Raw genomic sequence first — 18,214 nt, forward strand, 5'->3', positions numbered from 1 at the left:
TTACTTCTTATTTTTACATCGTTATCTATTTTTCATTAATCATTACTTATCCTCTAATTTATTTTCTCATACTATTAGTTATCTCTCACATCTAAAAAGTCCACAATCCGTGCATTCTATATGCATTGCCCATTGTATGAATTTTAAGATTTATTTTATGTGCTTTCTATGCTACAAATTGTAAGATTTAATTTTGTATGAATATCGAGTGGCATACCACTCAATATTCATATTGTCACGCATCACATTATTTGTCTTCTCCGCACCATACTAAATTTATTCTTTATTTTCTGTTTTGGATAGACCAAAACAAAATTTATGAGAAATAAAATACCAAATTACTTAAATTGTGGGAAGAGGGCTCACGTGTTTAACCAACACATCAATCAGCTTTAGCAATCCAAAATGTTTACAAATCACAACCAGGATGAACTACAGAGAAACTTCTCGTGAAGAAATAAAAAGTATAGGATGGAGTTTATATTAATTAAAGAAACAGCTGTATCCATATTGTATTAATTAAGGAAACTAATATGATTACAATTTATTTCAAATTTCAACTTGAACTTCAAAGCATGCTCAGTGTCCATGTTATACGAATTTATTTCAGATTTTAAAGTGCTTAAGATTCAAAAACACAAAAATAAATAGATTAATTGGTCTATTGTTGTTCCATTTAATACCTTATTAATGTAATAGAGATCTAATAAAGTTATTAATCTATCCACTAACTACAATTAATATTTTATTATATAAATATAATTGATATTTATATCAACTTTTATAGTAGTAGTACGTTTATGTAGTCGTGCGTAGTATGGTTGTTTAGCATCACTCGAAACAAAAATATTTATTTATGTGCGAGATCATTTATGCTCAAATATAGTTATTTATTATAGAATCCAAGCATAATGATGAGTAAATATCACAGGCATGAAATTCAACAGGAATCGCATCGCTTTTATTAAGAAATTATACATAGTACACATGTACATTCACTCATTCACCAAGTTCCCAAATTTTGTGGACAGAACAAGAATCATAGTCTGATGTGAATCCGGGGATTCACAATCATAGGATGCAACGACATCGAGGGCCATGGGTTGATTGGGGTCCGAAAAGAAAGTGGAGATATGACAAGGAGCCAAGCCAGATTCGGAGGTCTGACTCAAACCAGAATTTGCCTATCAATATGGTGTCCAAATTCTCTTCTAAGACCATCATTGTGTTCTTCGTCAAAATAGCTTCGCGTGAGTACCTTACACGCCTCAATCGGAGCCCGGATGAGGAAGTTATGGTCGTTTTACAAAAGCCGCGCAATCCAACAAGCAAAACGCCCGACCACAGAGAATTTGCCCGGTCTGGAGAGGAAAAACTTGCGATTTTTGCTCCTTTTTTCTCTTTTGTTTTGCAGTTTTAACCTCTAGTATAAATACCTATGTCTAGGGTTTTTGTCTTCAGCTTTTGAATATTTGTAAGAGACAATTTCTCCATATTTGAGAGCTCACCTTCTTCATCTTTTGAAGACTTATCAAATTCCTTCGGGCTGCATTCAATCTTTTGCCGGGCTAAGGTTGATTGTAAAGGTATGCTTGCTAGTTCTTGTGTTGCTAGTTTGTGGAGCCATTAGGTGTTTGTATGTGAAAGTGCCTTTGGGATTTCTTTCTTGTTCTTCACCTAAATCATAACACTAATCCATCCTCTATCCTTTTATCCATTTTTCTCGTTCCATTTCTTGGTTTATCTAGTTTATTTGTTGGGTTTATTTACAAGAATAAGTTTGGGGCAAGTTCATGAGTCTTCAATCTAGAGGATTCACATTATTTGGTATCAGAGCCATTGGTTCTTGTTCTTGTAAGCAAAAAAAAAAAAAAAATCCCCAAAGGGTGAAAATTGTTAGAAAAATTGTCAAAAAAAAAAGGAGAGATCTCAAGTTCAATCTATGGGCTTTAGCTATAAATTGATATATGTGTTCTTGGGTACGTCAATTTAATTGTCTAAAAGTTGTAGGCCAACATTTCATCAATTGTTTGGTCTATTGTTGTTGGTTGAAATTGTGCACACAAATTGTTTGTTGTTTTGTCCCTTTGGCCTTGCACCCTACTTTCACTAATCTTGTGGCTTCTTGAACTAGTTTTCACTTGCCTAGTTGTGTATCTTGTTTGTGCTATTTGTGCAACCCTTGGGATTACATCATCGAGAGAAAGTGAGGGAGAGTATCTAGCCACTAAATCTCTAAGCCTTTCGAGAGACATTGGGGGTGTGAGTTTGGGGAATTGGGGACATACTTTGTGGGTTAGGAAGTGAGCTCCTTACTAAAATCTCCATTCTTGGGTGTGTGCGTTGTTTGTGTTACTAACAAAAGGGATGTGTCCCTAGTCCTTTTTATCTTCTTTGTAGGTACCCGAAAATGCCACCACATACGAGGAATTCTAGGCACAATTCGCCTAGAAGGGAGGATGGGGACGACATCGCGTCCACATCCGACGACACCCTCAAAGAGATGTTTTCCTCAATCATGAAGGAGATGCACGAGGTGCGGGGAATTGTGAATTCTATGCAAGGAGGATTTACGTCATACCATGAGGATATATCTCTCCTTAGAAATCGAGTTAGGCATAACCATTCCGTAGCACCTAGTGACCGAGAGAGACATGATAAGAGTGGCTACAAGTCAAGGTACCATGATGATGGACTTGATAGAGGGAGTAGAAAGGAGCGAGACCAAAGTTCCATGGAGAGTCTCACTCTAGGAGTATGAGGAATCATGGTCATCATAAAGTGCATGAGTGGTTAATGGGGGAGGAAGTCTCAAGTAAATCAAGGGGGAGCTCAAACCCTCGACATTATGGTGGTGACACAAGCCGAAGAAGCATCCCACCAAAGAAGGTGGACCTATCTCATCCTAGCTATCACACGAAGGTTTTGTCGTGGTTGTCATCCAACTTCACTCCTTCAAAGGGCTTGATTCAAAATAAGTGTGACGATAAAGAGCGTGTCAAGCATATGGTGGTTTTGCAGATTCAGGATCTTGTAGAGGTTGCAAGATGCTAGCATCAGAGTTTCTAACAGCGGAAACAATTTAGACAGTTGCACTCTTTCTTCAACATGTATGGACAGTTTGTTGTGGGGAAGATCTAAGCTCGCAAGATTTGTCAGCTTGCTGAAATCCGAGAGGCGTAGCGAGCCACTGAGTTTGTTTGAAGAAAGGGAGAGGCTATAAAGATTCTGCATCTGGAAGAAGATCTGAGGTATGGAACCTTCTAGAGCATTGTTGCTTAAGTCAGCATATTCTAGGGGAGATGAAGTGTTTGTTGAGACTTTGGTTGAACCAGAAAAGGTATTGTTGAAGAGAAGTAGTGTTTTGAGCTGTGGCAAAGCCAACAAGGATAGTGGCAATTCACCTTGTAATAAATTCTCACTGAAATCAAGAAACTCTAGATTGTCAAGGCCTTTCCAGAGAGATTCATGACCAATTTCTCCTCTTAATCTGTTGCTACCAAGATTCAACACATTAAGATTCTTCAAGAAAGAAGGAAGGGACATAACCAGAAAACTGGTTTTGGGAGAGGTCCAAATAGACAAGCAATTTAAGGTTCTTGATTGTACTTGGAATTGGCCCGGAAAAACTGTTACTTCTAATATCAAGATTTGTCAGCATTCTAAGATTGCCTATAGACTCTGGTAAATTTCCTGAAAAGTTATTGTAACTAAGCATCAACTTTTCAAGAGATCCATCGACAGGAAACTCAGGCAACGGGCCCTCAAGATGGCGATTGAATCCCAAGTCGATTGTTTGCAGATTCTTCATTTGGAAAAGTTTTCTAGGAACCGTACCAGATAGCTTATGGAGAATACTTTCAGATTAGAGAAATCCGCGAAAAATGAGGAAAAAGGAGAAGAGAAGGCGTTTCCATCAAGACGAATAACTGAAAGCGATTGCAGTTTTAGCAAGGAAGAGCCAGGAGGGCCTGGGAGATGTGCATCAGACAAGCTCAGAACTCTCAAATTTGGGAGATGTGATGATAGAGTACTGCTCCAGTCATTCCCATCTGCAGAAATCTTCACTATGTCAAGATAAAGCTCTCTCAGGCTCGTAAGGTTTCGAACCAGTCTTCCAAGATCGGGATTCTCAAGAGTAAGAGATGAGTAGTATTTGTTGGAGAGATCAAGCACAACTAACCTCGTCAAGTTTGATGAACTCAGAGGAATCTGGCTTGAGAAGCCAGAGTTGCTGAGGTTCAGATACCTTAGCTTGATGAGGCGTCCGAACTGAGATGACAACTCTACAGAATCAAAGCCGTTTTGTGTCGAGCCCAAGCTCAAGCTCTGCAGATGTGTGAGCTTGAACAGGGTGTTGGTGTCGTCGATCCCAGCGGAGATTGATTCACCACTTAGATCAAGACCTGAAACGCGACTATTGGAATTGCATTTTAGGCCTTCCCATTGGCATAAGTCCACGGATTCGTTCCAGTGGACGAGCTTTGTTGAGGCTGAGGAATCATATGTTAGGCCTTTTCTGAATCATATGTTAGGCAATCACATTTGTGGGATAGCTTATGGCTCAATTTAAATGGGGCCCAACTCAGATAACTTGAGCCATCCTAAATACGATACATAGGCTGGCTTAACCTATAATTCGGCCTGACTCATTTATGGACCCGCGTCATTCAAGGGTTATAAATCCAATATTAAATTTCTATTAAAACCAATTTCAAAGCATGCGTAAATACTAGAAGTCACTCATAGTTCATGATTCTAGGGATCAATATTTTGATTATTTTCAATTTTGACAATTGTGAAATCATTGAAAAATATTTAAAAGTTATAATTTTATATTTTAATTTTAGAAGTTACGGATTAAATGACATTCATCCCTTTTATGTATATTATTTTGGTGCAACAATATAATACAATATTTTCCTATTATTAGATGTCTCTTCAACAAAAATTTAGAAGCTAACACATCAAATGAAAATTCTAGAGAAAAATCTGTTTAGGGGATAGTACAAGGATGAATTATGAGTGTTTATCTGTTTTAGAAGTTAGTCTGATGTCTACTATACTTCCGTAAGGGCAATAAGTTAGTAAGCAACATGTTCAACTTATCTTAGTCGTACAATTCTTCTGATAAGTGTTTGGATGTGGGAGGGTGTAACATAAATTTTATCCTTAACAATATAATTAAATTAGCCTTTAGTCTAGTGAGTTCATAATAAATCGGATAAATATATAATTCGTATAAAAAGTTTGAAGTCTATATAAATCATATAAAAAGGTTTATTTATGTTTTAATTTAGTGCATTCCCTTATTTTTGTTTGGAAATTGTAAAATTCTTTGGTCATATTTGGTTACCAGGATTCTGTCTGGAAAAGTAATCTGATTCCTTAAATTTTAAATCCATGTATTTGTTTTGGTTTTTAATTAAATTTGGGAAAGTAATAAGAATCTGAGGACAAGGAAAGTTAGTACAACTTTCTAGGATTCTGAATCCTAACTTTTCTTTTCTTAGGTATTCTTTTTCCCAATTCTAGAATTCGTACATATTTAAACAATATAGTATAGTTTTATTATAATTATTGACAATGTTTTAAAAATAATTTAAAATTATAAATTATATTTAATTTCACTATAATAAATAACTACAATTAAAATTATCACAATTATAACTATATTTTATAATAATCCATAATAGAAATTAATAATTTATTAAATAATTAAAATATAATTATATAATATAAATTATATAATAAATAATAATAATTATATTTAATAAATTAATAATTAATAAATAAATTCATGGTGTAATTTTAATTTATAAAATTTATTCAATTATAATATCTGTTCATATTATAATTATGATATAATAATTATTATAGTTATTATAATAATAAATTAGTATAATACTCTATGTAACTATAATTATAATTATATTATTATATATTATAATAAATACTCCATATTTAACTTATCCATCATAATAATAAATATAATAACATAATAATAATTATTTATAATTAATAATTTATTAAAAATTTATAATATTATTCTTTTTTTATAAATAAATAATAATAATTATTCTTAATTTTATGTTTGGATAAAATATAAATTTAAAATCTTGATATTTTAAAAGTAAAATTATTAAGAATCGTGTTATTAAGAATCATAAGATTCATTTTTCAGAAATCATTTTTCTTTATCGACTTTACTTCCACCAACCAAACATTTGTCTATGTGAAGTAGTAGTAAAAAATATTTCATGTTGGGCCTTTGTAATCCAAAGATATCATCAAAATAGCGTGACTTAAAAAGTGGCTCAAACCGTAAGAACTTGACCAACTCGCACTGCAGAGGCAGCGGCCACTCGTAATTATACGCGTCAAACCGCCATTACCGTAATTCTAAGGTCTTAAACCCTCGCTTCGAAAAAATCAGAATAAACTTGTGTTCACACTTTGCTGCGCAATCTGCTCTATTTCCGATGATGGAGGGTTTAAATTCGAACTCTACAAATGCTGCAATCGGGCTGAAATTGAAGTCCGAGACTGGCTCAGACATTTACAACATCACAGTCTCTCACGGTCCCAACCAACTTCAAGTTGCCGTGCCCTCTAATTCCACTTTTGGTATTCTATTTCCCTTTCTCTTTCTTTATTTTTACAATCCTCTGCGTGAAGCAGTCGTCACACGCCAGGTGAAAATTTGATGCTTTTGTCTGTTTTCGTATTTTTGTGTTGTTCTGCATCTGTTGTTACTGATTTTTTAATTTTTTATTTTCATGTGTTTTTGAGCTGTTATAGGTTCAGTTTTGTGTGTTTCATGGTGTAATTCTTATAAAATTGGGTCTATTTGTGCATTCTCACCGTTGTCAATAATAGGAAAATTGGAGAAATTGATCAGTGTTTGTGGCGGAGCCCTAATTTGGAGTTCATCTCGGCTATTCTCTTCTTTTGATCATATAATGTTGGTATTACTTACATGTGTATGGAGTGACATTCTTTGCTAGAAACTAAGCTCATTTTGCAATTTGAGTTCATCATGGTCAGTTTCCATGGGTTTTGTACATGCTGATTTTATATTCTTTTTGTTTGGCAAGTTATGGTTTAAAGATCCTTCGAGGCTCATTCTTTCTTCGGGCTTGCTGGTTATAGCGCGACTCGTCTTTGTCCTAGCGGTAAGGAGCTTAGACATTGTTGACTAAGGTGCCGAGGTCGAACCCTCTTATCAACATTAGTGGAACTGAATTTCCTCCAAAAAAACCCTTGGATTTCTGGAGTATGGGGCTGCATACGGTGGAATCAGTCACTATAAAAAGTTTACCCAACACGGTTTTATGTGTGTGAGTTGGCTAAGCGGTAGAGAGGTCTAAGTTTCGAGGATTCAAAAGGTCTAAGTTTCGAGTCCTCCGTGGCATGGCCTTTAAATTTAAATTTATTTACCCAAAAAAAAAGTATGAGCCGATGGACATAGTTTGTGGAATGCTTCAGATGGAATATTTTCTTTGTACATTTACTGAGTATATGTTCCGAATTCGTTTATATGGATGCAGGTGATCTCAAATCGTTAGTTGCTCAAGAAGTTGGACTGAAACCAGAGACCTTAAAGCTCTTGTTCAGAGGTAAAGAGAAGGAAGATGATGATCATCTCCACGAAGCTGGTGTAAAGGATGGTTCCAAAGTTTTGGCTGTGGAGGACACGATTTCCGTGCAGAAAATCCCTGAAGAAGTGGAAACCGTTGTGGTCTCTCGAGGAGATGGAGCTGTTGCTAAAGTCAGGGAAGAGGTTGACAAGCTCGCTGATCAGGTTGGCACCTTCATAATAGAGACGTTGTAACTTCTTTTTAGCCCATGGTTGATTGAGTGGTAAATGATGTGCTCCTTTTGCTTTTCAATAGGTAGCCGCTTTACAAGCTGTTGTTGATGGTGGAACGAAGGTTGATGACAAGGGTTTTCTTTATTTGACTGAGATGCTCATGAGGCAGTTGCTCAAATTGGATGGCATTGAAGCTGAAGGGGAGGGAAGAGTCAAGAGAAAGATGGAGGTCAGTATTATATTACTAACGAAGTAAATCAGTTCATTCTTTAACCTTGTACGTATGTGCGCTCCATGGTTATCTAGCACGGTATGCTCATTGTAGATTTCCGTTAATGGACACACATCTTTGTAAAAGTGAAGGGATTTGGTGGTTTTGAACCATTGCGTTAACCAAAAAAATACAGTTTGTATGCAAAGTTCATACCCTCCTTGTGCTTCAGAAGTTCTTTTGTTGGATAGTCCGAAATATTAATGGATATGTTGACACCTATGTATCGCAAACATTTACATATGAGTCAGAATCTGATTGTGAGATTGACAATTTGTGACTGTCATGCTCATTTATTTTCTCCTTTTTTTGTGCTTTCTCTACTAACATTCTCTCTTGCTGGACCGTAATTAACTTTTATTATCTCCAGGTACGTCGGGTGCAGAGCCTTGTCGAAACAGTGGATACACTCAAGTCAAGAAACGCTAATCACGATATCAACAATAATAGTACTACTGCATCTGACACAACTCAATGTGAGACTTTTGAGCATGGAACTGAAAGTGCAAGCACCGAGTCCAGTGAACCATCTTCAAACGGCATTATTCCATCGGACCCTCTCCACGCGCCTGCCCCTGTCCCTGAATCTACCTGTGCCTCAGTGATGTCTTCTTCTAATACACCAGTTCCGGTTTCCTTTCCCGACTCTACCCCTGTGCCGTCTTCTTCCCCTTCCTGCTTGCCATCTCCTACTAAGGTAACTGAGGGATTGGGAAAGCTATGATTAATTAGGCCATTGTTTGGAGCTGTTGTTTATGGAGAACTCATGCATGATTTAAGGGAATATTGTCTGTCCCTTTCTGGGTGCAAAAAAATTGATGATATTGTGCCTAAAGAATATACCTCAACTGGTGGATGGAGAGTCATCACATTTCTTAATACTACTATTTGACATCTTGTTCTTATCCATGTGATGCATAAATTTGATGATTTAAGGGAATGTTTGCTTTTGCTGCTTTTTCTTGGATGTGTGTGAAAATGTTATTGATTACATACTTTTCAAGCTAGTAACAATTTGAGAGAACATAAATCCAAACATACATTTGATATTGTTAAATATTGTGAATGTTTGTTTCATTTAGGAGTGGTTAAAGTCCACTGCAGTTCACTAAAATCTTGAAGGTTTTGATCGAAGGATGGAGACCTTTGATAGATAATCGAAGCTGCATGAATTAGAATGCTTGCAGTCAATCCTCCGACCACGAAATTGCCCTGCTCGGATTCGAACTCGAACATGTGGCAAGCATATTTCCAGCCTTCCCATTCCTTCTCCAAGCACTTGTGGCGCCCTTCTTCCTACAATAATCTCAGAAATCTGTAAATTTCGGATTTTGATTTTCTGTTATGAGAGTATATTTTTGTGTTCACTATTATATTTAATTCAGTTCTTACTATCATATTACACAATACTATTGAAAAGGTGTGACCTCAAATGTAACGCTATTGTTTCACAGGCTTCTATTTTCACTATTTTTAAATACAGTGCAAAATATTTCTGATAGACCCCAATAAATAAAAAATTACAGTGCAAAAATCACTATTTTTATTAGGAACCATGAATTTGATAGCAGCAATAATCTATCTGGTCACTGTAGATTTCACCAAAAATTACAGTGCAAAATATTTCTGATAGACCCCAATAAATAAAAATTAAATTGGCAAACCTCGAGAAACATTGCTAATGGTGCGTCAAATATAGCATCAACTTCATCTGAATTAAGCACCGGCTTGAAATCTTCCACTCTCGATAGCACCCCTACGACCGGCACCACCCTTAGTAAATTCTGCAAACGCAAGATCCTCTATTTCTTATCGTCTACCATTCTCATATTTTGATAAAATACGAGATTGAAATGTAAAACTCTACCGATGAAATGAATGGCTCTAAATTGGCCACGACCCGGACAAGATTCGGATCCAAACCAATTTCCTCCATGGCTTCTCTGAGAGCAGTTGCAGAGTCATCAACGTCACATTCGTCCATCTTTCCACCGGGCAATGCTACATCTCCTACAACACAACAATTTATTTATTTATAACATAAAAAACAAGTTTTTCTATTGCTAGTAGCTAGGAGTGGTTGGGAGAGAGTGAGAGAGGAAATTAACCTGGATGAGACGACAGCTTCATCGATCGTCTAGTAAGAATCACGCGGAGCTCGCCTTCTGTCCCTTTAAAAATGCATATCAGAACCGCGGCTCGTTTCTTCCTCATTTCCTTAGTCATCATGGAAGGGCTCGGAGTAAACGAGCCGAGTTCGAGTTTGTTGGTTGGGCTGTTTTCCGTGATGGGATCATCACTTTGGGAGCTATCCATGGTGAATAATAGTGTGATTAATTTGTTCTTTTTTCAACGAAAAATGCTAGCATTTATAAAGAAAAGTGGGTGGATGTAGGTTTCTGCATTGTGAAAAAATGGTGCATGAAAATGAAATCTGGTGGTGTTTGGAATCAAAGTGGTGATTTTGATGGAAGATGCTTGATGGAGATACTGTTTGTGTAGAATATGCAGGCTTTACTTTTAGAATTTGATTCCTTCAATTTATAGTGACATCTCTTTGCATACTGTATGCAATTAATACTACATTTTCCTACTTATAAGCCGCATGTATTATTTTGTAACCTAATTTGAAATAGAGTTGAAAATAAACGCATATAGATTTTATAGTTTCCCTAAAGAGGACGACTTTTCAAATTTAGATCTAGAATTGTATTAACACTGTTTGGCATCAAAATTTAATGATTAGAAGGAACAAAATTACAATTTTTTTTTTATAGTGGTAGTGTACAAGATGATACTATATATATTTCCAATTAAAACACATTATAGAACGAAAGAGTAAAACATTTTCTTAATTCTGAAATCTATGAATCTAGTTGGATTAGTTAGGGTGTATGTCAATTGTAATGTACACGCCTACCCCAAAAATGAAGGGCATAAAAAGAGGTTAATTAACGTAATAGTGTAGTGGAGAGGTCCCAGGTCTAACCATTAAATATAAGCAAATTAGGCCAACTCAACTATGCTTAGCCTGGAAAGGAGGGTTAGGACAGAACTAATTATAATTATATGCCCTAACTATATACAAAAATAGGTGATCACACTGTTGCATCCACTTTTTATACTGCATTATTGATGACTTGTCTATGAATATATAGTATATAACCACGGAATTTGGGGCAAGGACAAAATTCAAGTAGAAGAAACAAACTCAACTTTTAATCAACCTTTAGTGATTTATTCCTCTAATTTTCGTTTTTGTCACTTTTAACTAAAATTAACATAAGAATGGGGAAAAAAACAGAATTTAATAAATTGATTTTGAAACATTAATTTAAAATCGAAACATATTACATATATACTTGGAAGTCTGGTGAAGGAACGGTATTAATGCTATAATTTGAGTGGTAGAATAATTGGCAAGTCTAGTTTAAAAGTGGGATTAGATGCGTGGGCTACATCTTATCCAATGCGTAATCATATTATTCAATAGTAATGAACGCCACCATTTTAGTTTACCAATGTAAGATTTTAATAAGTTATCTAATGTGTTCGGATAAATTTAAACGTAATGGCCTATTAGCTCAGTTGGTTAGAGCGTCGTGCTAATAACGCGAAGGTCGCAGGTTCGAAACCTGCATGGGCCAATTATTTTGCCTTTTTAATTTTCTAGTTTATCATTCTACTAGTACTTCTTTTTGTTCTTTTAATTTCCAGTTTACCTATAATTCTTCTTCTTTGCATTTATGAATTTTTTTATATTCTTTTCATTTTTTGTCTATCTTTCTTCTGTTTTTTTGTCTATCTTTACATTTATTTCATGCTATAAATATGATAGCTAGAAAAAAATATAGCCATGTTCTTCCCCGCAAACACTTGTGTAGTTAAGAAAAAAAAATCTAATATTACGAGGTTTTGTGCTAAAACCGTGTGCATGCATTGGAAAATTTATTTTGCCTTTTTAATTTTCTACTTTATCATTCTACTAGTACTTCTTTTTGTTCTTTTAATTTCCAGTTTACCTTTAATTCTTCTTCTTTGCATTTATGAATTTTTTTATATTCTTTTCATTTTTTGTCTATCTTTCTTCTGTTTTTTTGTCTATCTTTACATTTATTTCATGCTATAAATATGATAGCTAGAAAAAAATATAGCCATGTTCTTCCCCGCAAACACTTGTGTAGTTAAGAAAAAAAAAATCTAATATTACGAGGTTTTGTGCTAAAACCGTGTGCATGCATTGGAAAATTTATTATGAAATATTATAAATTAGATAAGATCAAAATCTCAATCCTTGGATATATACTAATTAAAACGTAATATACGTTAACTGATGCTCATCAAAACCTACACTTAAGTTTATTATATATACACAGGAGACGGGGTGTGATCAATTGCTAACTTTCTTAAGTTATTAACTCGTTAACTCATCAACGCAATGTATTAAAAATGTCAACACGATGACATTAAAATGTCAACACATGATTTTGTTGAACTTCAATATAATACTATGTTGATATTATGTGTTGACATTTTAATGTCACCATATTAACATTTTTAATACACTACATTGATGAGTTAACAATATAAATAGTTAGCAATATAACGCACGCTACCGATGACAGTTAGTTATGAGAATGAAGAACTACTAGATTATGAAGATCTACTGTAAAATGCATCTCTTTGTTAGAGGATTACATAACATAGCAAATTAAGAACCAAAAATTTCATTTTCACTACACAATCATAATTTCATTGATGTCCAATTAATGCAATGATGTCGGCTCTAAAAATGTGGTTTTCAGTGAGCATGATAAATATCCACCTTTAGTTAGATACTATCATCTTTCATATCCCTATACAGAGAGGTTGAATATAAATGGTTATTCACCTATTTATCTTCGTTTAAATGTATCATCACCGCACCATTTTCCAAGAGATAACAAGGATAAAGTTTTTAATTTAGATTTATATACAATATTATCCATGAAAACAATAAATTCCAACATATATATTGACGAGGCCATAATCCCCAGAAATGAGTACTCTAGCACATTTAGAAAGCCATATTATGATTTGAATAATCAAAACTACAAATATTCCACTAGACTGATATCAGTACAACTTAACTTTTCCCAATTTTTTTTATTTTCAGTTGAGAAAATTTTGGTAGTACAAAAAAAGCCTTTTACCATCCCAAGAAACATTAATTTGCCAAACCAAACAACATAAAAACCAAAAAGTGAGAAACAACACATTTTGTACTACTATATATTGTTATTAGCATATAAATGTTGGTGCTACAAGACAATCATAAAATCATCAATGCATGTAATAATTTAAATTTCCATAAGCAACAAGTACCTCAAGATCTCACTTAGAATTTTTCACCTACATTCATAGAGTCAGATCCAGAGTACTCGCCCCTATTGCTTTCTCATCACCAACATTTGCAAAATCACCCTTTATCTTCTTCCTCATCACATCCTTGGAAGCTTCCGGAACCGTGTTGAGCGATAGCCCTAATTCTTTGTTATCACCATCATCATCTTCTTCTTCTTCTTCGTCATCATCATCACCGTTTCCTGATTCGAGCCCTAGCGACAAGTTAAGATCGAGCTCAGCATCCGATGCTTTTCTCTTACCAAGCCCTAATTTCTCTCTTTCGTGGCTTTTTTGTTGAAATTTTTGCAGCTTGAATGAGTCTATCTCGATAGGGTTTTGTCTGGATTGACCAAGCCAGAGTTCTTGCTTATGCAGTAGCCCTTGTTCGTGCTCCTCGTTTTGCCCTCGGTTGAGAGAAGGGAATCTAGGGCTGAGAGGATTGAGATTCGTTGGCCTAGTGTAATGGTTGCTCAAGAATGTTTCTGTGTAGAATCCTTGTCTTGTTATGGTTCTTGAGTTGTGCATCCATGTGGGATCTCCATACCTTAAGAAGATTTAGGTTTTTGGCACAAATCTTGAATTAGTGGCTAACATTTTTGAGAAAGTAATTAAACCTAAAGAAAAAAATTACACACACACAAAGAAGAGGGAGCATTTTTAGTGGATAGACATAAATTTTAAAGTCCTTGCCATAGTGACTTGAACCCGAGATTGGGATCTGACATTAACCATTCTACCAGTAGTCAGACTTCTGCAGATGCCATTAGTACCTGAGGTTGGAATTCATCCTTTGATTAAAGCTTGGAAGAAGAGGGAGTTGGCTTAGATTGAATACATTCCGATCTACACCTTCCATGAATTTTAGCCCTGTGCGAGACATCAAGCAGGTGTGAGTGTGAATTGTTACTCGGAAAAAAAAAAAGATCGAAACCAGAAACAAGAAGTGTACCTTGGTTGGATTCATCTGTCTTTTTGCTTCTATACATCTGGAATATCATAAGGATTTTAATTATTTTTAATTACATCCGATTTAATCAGTACTAATTATATGAACTAACACTCACCTGCAAATGGCTCTTGACATGAGCAATATTCAGCCCTTTAATTCCCATCAATTGAAGCACTAATTTGGGGGTAGCTCCTGCACCAGAAACCAATATGATGAGATCAAAATCAAACATTTCCAACTACTCAAATCGCTTCTAATACTAATTCTTCAAAACTAATCTAAATGACAAAAAAAAATTGAAATTAATTATGTAGACTTACTATCTTGGCCTCCGAGTCTTTCCACTGCGTGAACAAAGCGGAGATGGAGCTCGGGCGTCCATCGCAGCCTCGGCATCTTTGATCGGACATAAGGCCTCACCGGCGGCTTCTTGCCACTCTCTTCCACCGTGCTGTTGCTCGAGCTCCCTCCATCTTTCGCCTCATAGCTCTCGTTTTGCTCTTCGCTCTCATCTAGTATCTCACAAGGGCTTGTTTCCGTAGATTCCTTTTCACTAATTTCCATTTTTTTGGACTTTTTTTTGTCTCTTGAATTCACAAAATTACACAAGAAAATGGGATACACATAACTACTATTATCTCCTATGATCCATCTATACAAAGCTGAGCTAGGGCTTGCTTACAACCTCAAGATCATGAAAATTCATCCTGCCACGTAGGATATCCATGTTGGAGAAGAAAGGAGATTGATCCAACAAAAATAGGGTGTAGAATCTTGATCTACAACTCTTGCATAGAGAAAATTATGAAGGTTGAAGAATGAAGAAACCCTAGAATGTTTATAAGAGGAAGATGAAAGACTTCCCTTTGTTCTTAGTCTCTCTCTCTCTCTCTCCTCTCTTTGTACCTCTAAAACTAATAATTTATGTATTGAAAATCAAAGGGAATCTTGTTAATTAGTAAACATATAGTAGTATAATTGTGCATGTATAAGTCCATGTGTGTATGGATGCATCAATTCATGATGGAGATGTGAAGAAGGTATGCATTCATGTGAAGCCAGTTCATGGCCATTCTCGACCTTTTAAAAAAAGTAAAATTTTCCCACGGACTTTGATTAATATATGCTATATTTTTAATTATTGATCGTGTCATCTTATACAGTTTCGCAGACTCCAAAGTGTAGAAATTTGTGACTCTACAAATAAAATAATTGGAAAATATGAGAAAATTTAATCGCGGAGACCTAGAATTAAAGAAGGCAATTGGTCTGAGTAAGTTCAAATTTAACTTTTGTTAATGTTGTCTCTTTGTTACTTGGGGAAACAAGTCTTGAAACACCAATTTCTTTTGTCTAATTAGATGGGAATTCCTCCATTTTTATGTATTCCATCAATATCAAAAGATTCTAATTTCAAACACCATTGCTTATTGAAATGCTCCTCAATTTTGCCTGCTCTTTGACATTTGTGACATTTGAAAACTTCTAGTTCTCGTTTACTGTTGATTTATTCAATGTGTAATTTTCCAGCAAGTAGTAGTGGTCCTTCAATGCTATTCTTTTTTCCACCGATTTATTCTTTTTTCTATAAAAGATTTTGATCTGTTTTTTATTTTTAATTTTCATCACAAACCCTGTAAGTTTGTTGCGTTATTATATTATACTTCATCATGATCTTTATATATAAAAGTTAGAATTAAGGATTTAAGGTACGAATCGGAATCCTACATTTCCGACTCGAAAAAAAAAACTTAATAGATTAACCAATCCCAATTCCCTATCACACAGAGAAGTAGTTAAATTAATTAGCAGTAGATATCATGAGGACATATATTCTGTTTGAGAGGATAAATGCATGCATGCAACCCTGATTTATTAAATTGCATTTTCTCAAATCTTGATGCAATTTTACCTGCCTTTGCGTCGGGAATCACGGGGTGTGTTCTTACATGGGACCCACGCCCCCCTTCCCTCACCCCAAAAAAATCTTAGATGTTCATTCTTCCTTTAGTTTGAAAATTTTACTAAATTTGAAATTTATGCATCAACGAAATTAGTTTCTTATCGATGAAAATACATATGATTAAATTATACTCCCTCCGTCAAAGTGTGACTCTTAATCGGGCACGTGTTCTATGCCTATAATGCAATACTCAACAATCTACACTGCAATCCATCTAAAACGCCCACTAATGAATATTGCAGGACAACGTGCTACGTGGCAACACGAGGTTGATGGTACGTTGTCACTTTAACAAGAGTTTTCATCTTAATACATCCCTGAGCGAATATGCAATATCTACTTAATTATATATCAACGAAATTAAGATACTTTCTTATCAATGAAGTATATATTCCTTCCATTTCATAAAAAATAGGTCATATTTCATTTTTCGACAGTCTCATATAATTAGTCCATATCTCTTTAGGGTTTAGTCCATATCTATTTATGGCAACATTTTTCTCTTTCTCTTTTACTTTATCATTTATAGGTCCCACCATCAACTACACAATTTCTACTCTCTCTATCCTAAGATAAGCGAGACACTTCTTTTTCACACTCATTTTGGTAAAATGATACTCCCTCCGTCCCATGAAAATATGTGCAATGGGTATGACACGAGAATTAAGACAAAATTGGTAAAATAAGGGAGAGGAGGAGAATAGTATGATAAAGTAAGAGAGATGAGGAGAATGATAGTTAAAGTAATGTAAGTGGATAGTGGGACCTACATTATTAAAATGATATAACTTTCCAAAAACGGAATTCACATATTTTTGTGGGGCGGATGAAAATGGAAGTGCATATCTTTTTACGGGACGGATGAAGTATAAAATAGTTAAAGTAAGAGAGAGAATAATGCATAGAATACTCTTTTCTACATTATTCTCTCCATTGTTGCAAAATGGTTGTATTCTCTTTTAAATAATCATTAAAATATAAATAATCATCGTTATCTCTTCGATCGAGGTTCGCACGACGACGATGAAAATATGCCGACGTAGACTCGCCGAAACGGAAAATTCGCCGTCCAGCCACCGGCGGTAGCCCGCGCGACAGCGCGGCTACTTCCTTTCTCCCTCTCCGGCACAAAAAGCGCCGATTTCTCCCTCTGTCGATGTCGCCTCGCCATGCAGAGATTGCCACACTTCTCCGGCAACTCCCCTCCACCGTCGTCAATCTCGCGTGAACCAGCACCAACCGCACCCGGCGGTGCCGCTCCGGTCTGGCATCGTGCGGCTGGGGTTCGAATAGGGTTAGGGTTTCGTGACGGAACGTCATCCGCTGCTCTCGGACGAGTAGCGAGCTTCATCTCGCTCCACCACCGTCGAGGCTGGGGAAGATCGGCACCGCAGTCTTGCCAGCGGCGTGGACGAGCCCACGCTCGTTTTCACGTCGCCGCATGATCGCTCCGATGCTCCCACTCAATCGGCCGCTTTCTCCAGGGTTCGCCAAGACCGGCGGTCTCACCGGCAGCATGCACGAGCTCACGCTTGTTTGCGCGTCACCGTGTGATCGCCTCCCTCGCTCCCACTCGCTCGAAAACCCTACTTTGATCGCATGTAGTGCGATCCGTCTCGGCGCAAGCGCCGACGGATCGCACGGCTCGTGCGTTCGAAATATTTGAGTTCTTTATTTCGATTGTTCTTGAGTTCATCATACATAAAATAATAAAAACTAAATACAAGAACATGCTTCAAAATCAAAACACACGCAACATGAATTTTCAAAATTTAAATTCAAATAATCAGAGTCAAAGACTGGCTCTAATACCAATTGAAGGGACTGGCAGCG

General features: G+C 35.9%; 4 protein-coding genes and 1 non-coding gene across 6 annotated transcripts; 2 read left to right on the plus strand and 3 right to left on the minus strand.

Annotated features, from left to right (window-relative positions):
• Positions 1-2,955: 2,955 nt before the first annotated feature.
• On the minus strand, positions 2,956-4,871 carry LOC125221039 (receptor-like protein 6). Its single transcript, XM_048123164.1, has 3 exons — positions 4,858-4,871; positions 3,838-4,519; positions 2,956-3,522 (listed from the first exon to the last, which is right to left on the minus strand). The coding sequence occupies exons 1-3, from the start codon at positions 4,869-4,871 to the stop codon at positions 2,956-2,958; spliced, it is 1,263 nt and encodes a 420-aa protein (XP_047979121.1).
• Positions 4,872-6,405: 1,534 nt separating this feature from the next.
• On the plus strand, positions 6,406-9,451 carry LOC125222858 (BAG family molecular chaperone regulator 4-like). 2 transcript variants are annotated; one of them, XM_048125704.1, is made up of 5 exons: positions 6,406-6,627; positions 7,551-7,804; positions 7,896-8,042; positions 8,455-8,781; positions 9,167-9,451. In XM_048125704.1, the coding sequence occupies exons 1-5, from the start codon at positions 6,483-6,485 to the stop codon at positions 9,194-9,196; spliced, it is 903 nt and encodes a 300-aa protein (XP_047981661.1). In that variant the 5' UTR covers positions 6,406-6,482; the 3' UTR covers positions 9,197-9,451. The 2 variants fall into 2 exon arrangements, with proteins under 2 accessions (XP_047981661.1, XP_047981662.1); XM_048125705.1 differs by having other exon boundaries at positions 6,407-6,627; positions 9,220-9,451.
• LOC125222859 (nudix hydrolase 15, mitochondrial-like) lies at positions 9,015-10,504 on the minus strand. Its single transcript, XM_048125706.1, has 4 exons — positions 10,193-10,504; positions 9,952-10,094; positions 9,749-9,868; positions 9,015-9,380 (listed from the first exon to the last, which is right to left on the minus strand). The coding sequence occupies exons 1-4, from the start codon at positions 10,398-10,400 to the stop codon at positions 9,159-9,161; spliced, it is 693 nt and encodes a 230-aa protein (XP_047981663.1). The 5' UTR covers positions 10,401-10,504; the 3' UTR covers positions 9,015-9,158.
• Positions 10,505-11,657: 1,153 nt separating this feature from the next.
• TRNAI-AAU lies at positions 11,658-11,731 on the plus strand. Its single transcript has one exon. It is a non-coding gene; the product is annotated as a tRNA-Ile (tRNA).
• A 1,596-nt stretch (positions 11,732-13,327) lies between these two features.
• LOC125219948 (two-component response regulator ARR18-like) lies at positions 13,328-15,331 on the minus strand. Its single transcript, XM_048122054.1, has 5 exons — positions 14,739-15,331; positions 14,534-14,610; positions 14,419-14,455; positions 14,240-14,336; positions 13,328-14,013 (listed from the first exon to the last, which is right to left on the minus strand). Exons 1-5 carry the CDS (start codon positions 14,980-14,982, stop codon positions 13,482-13,484), a joined length of 987 nt encoding a protein of 328 aa, XP_047978011.1. The 5' UTR covers positions 14,983-15,331; the 3' UTR covers positions 13,328-13,481.
• Between the last annotated feature and the right edge of the window lie 2,883 nt (positions 15,332-18,214).

Source organism: Salvia hispanica, chromosome 4, assembly GCF_023119035.1.
Source record: "Salvia hispanica cultivar TCC Black 2014 chromosome 4, UniMelb_Shisp_WGS_1.0, whole genome shotgun sequence".
Lineage (NCBI taxonomy): Eukaryota > Viridiplantae > Streptophyta > Magnoliopsida > Lamiales > Lamiaceae > Salvia > Salvia hispanica.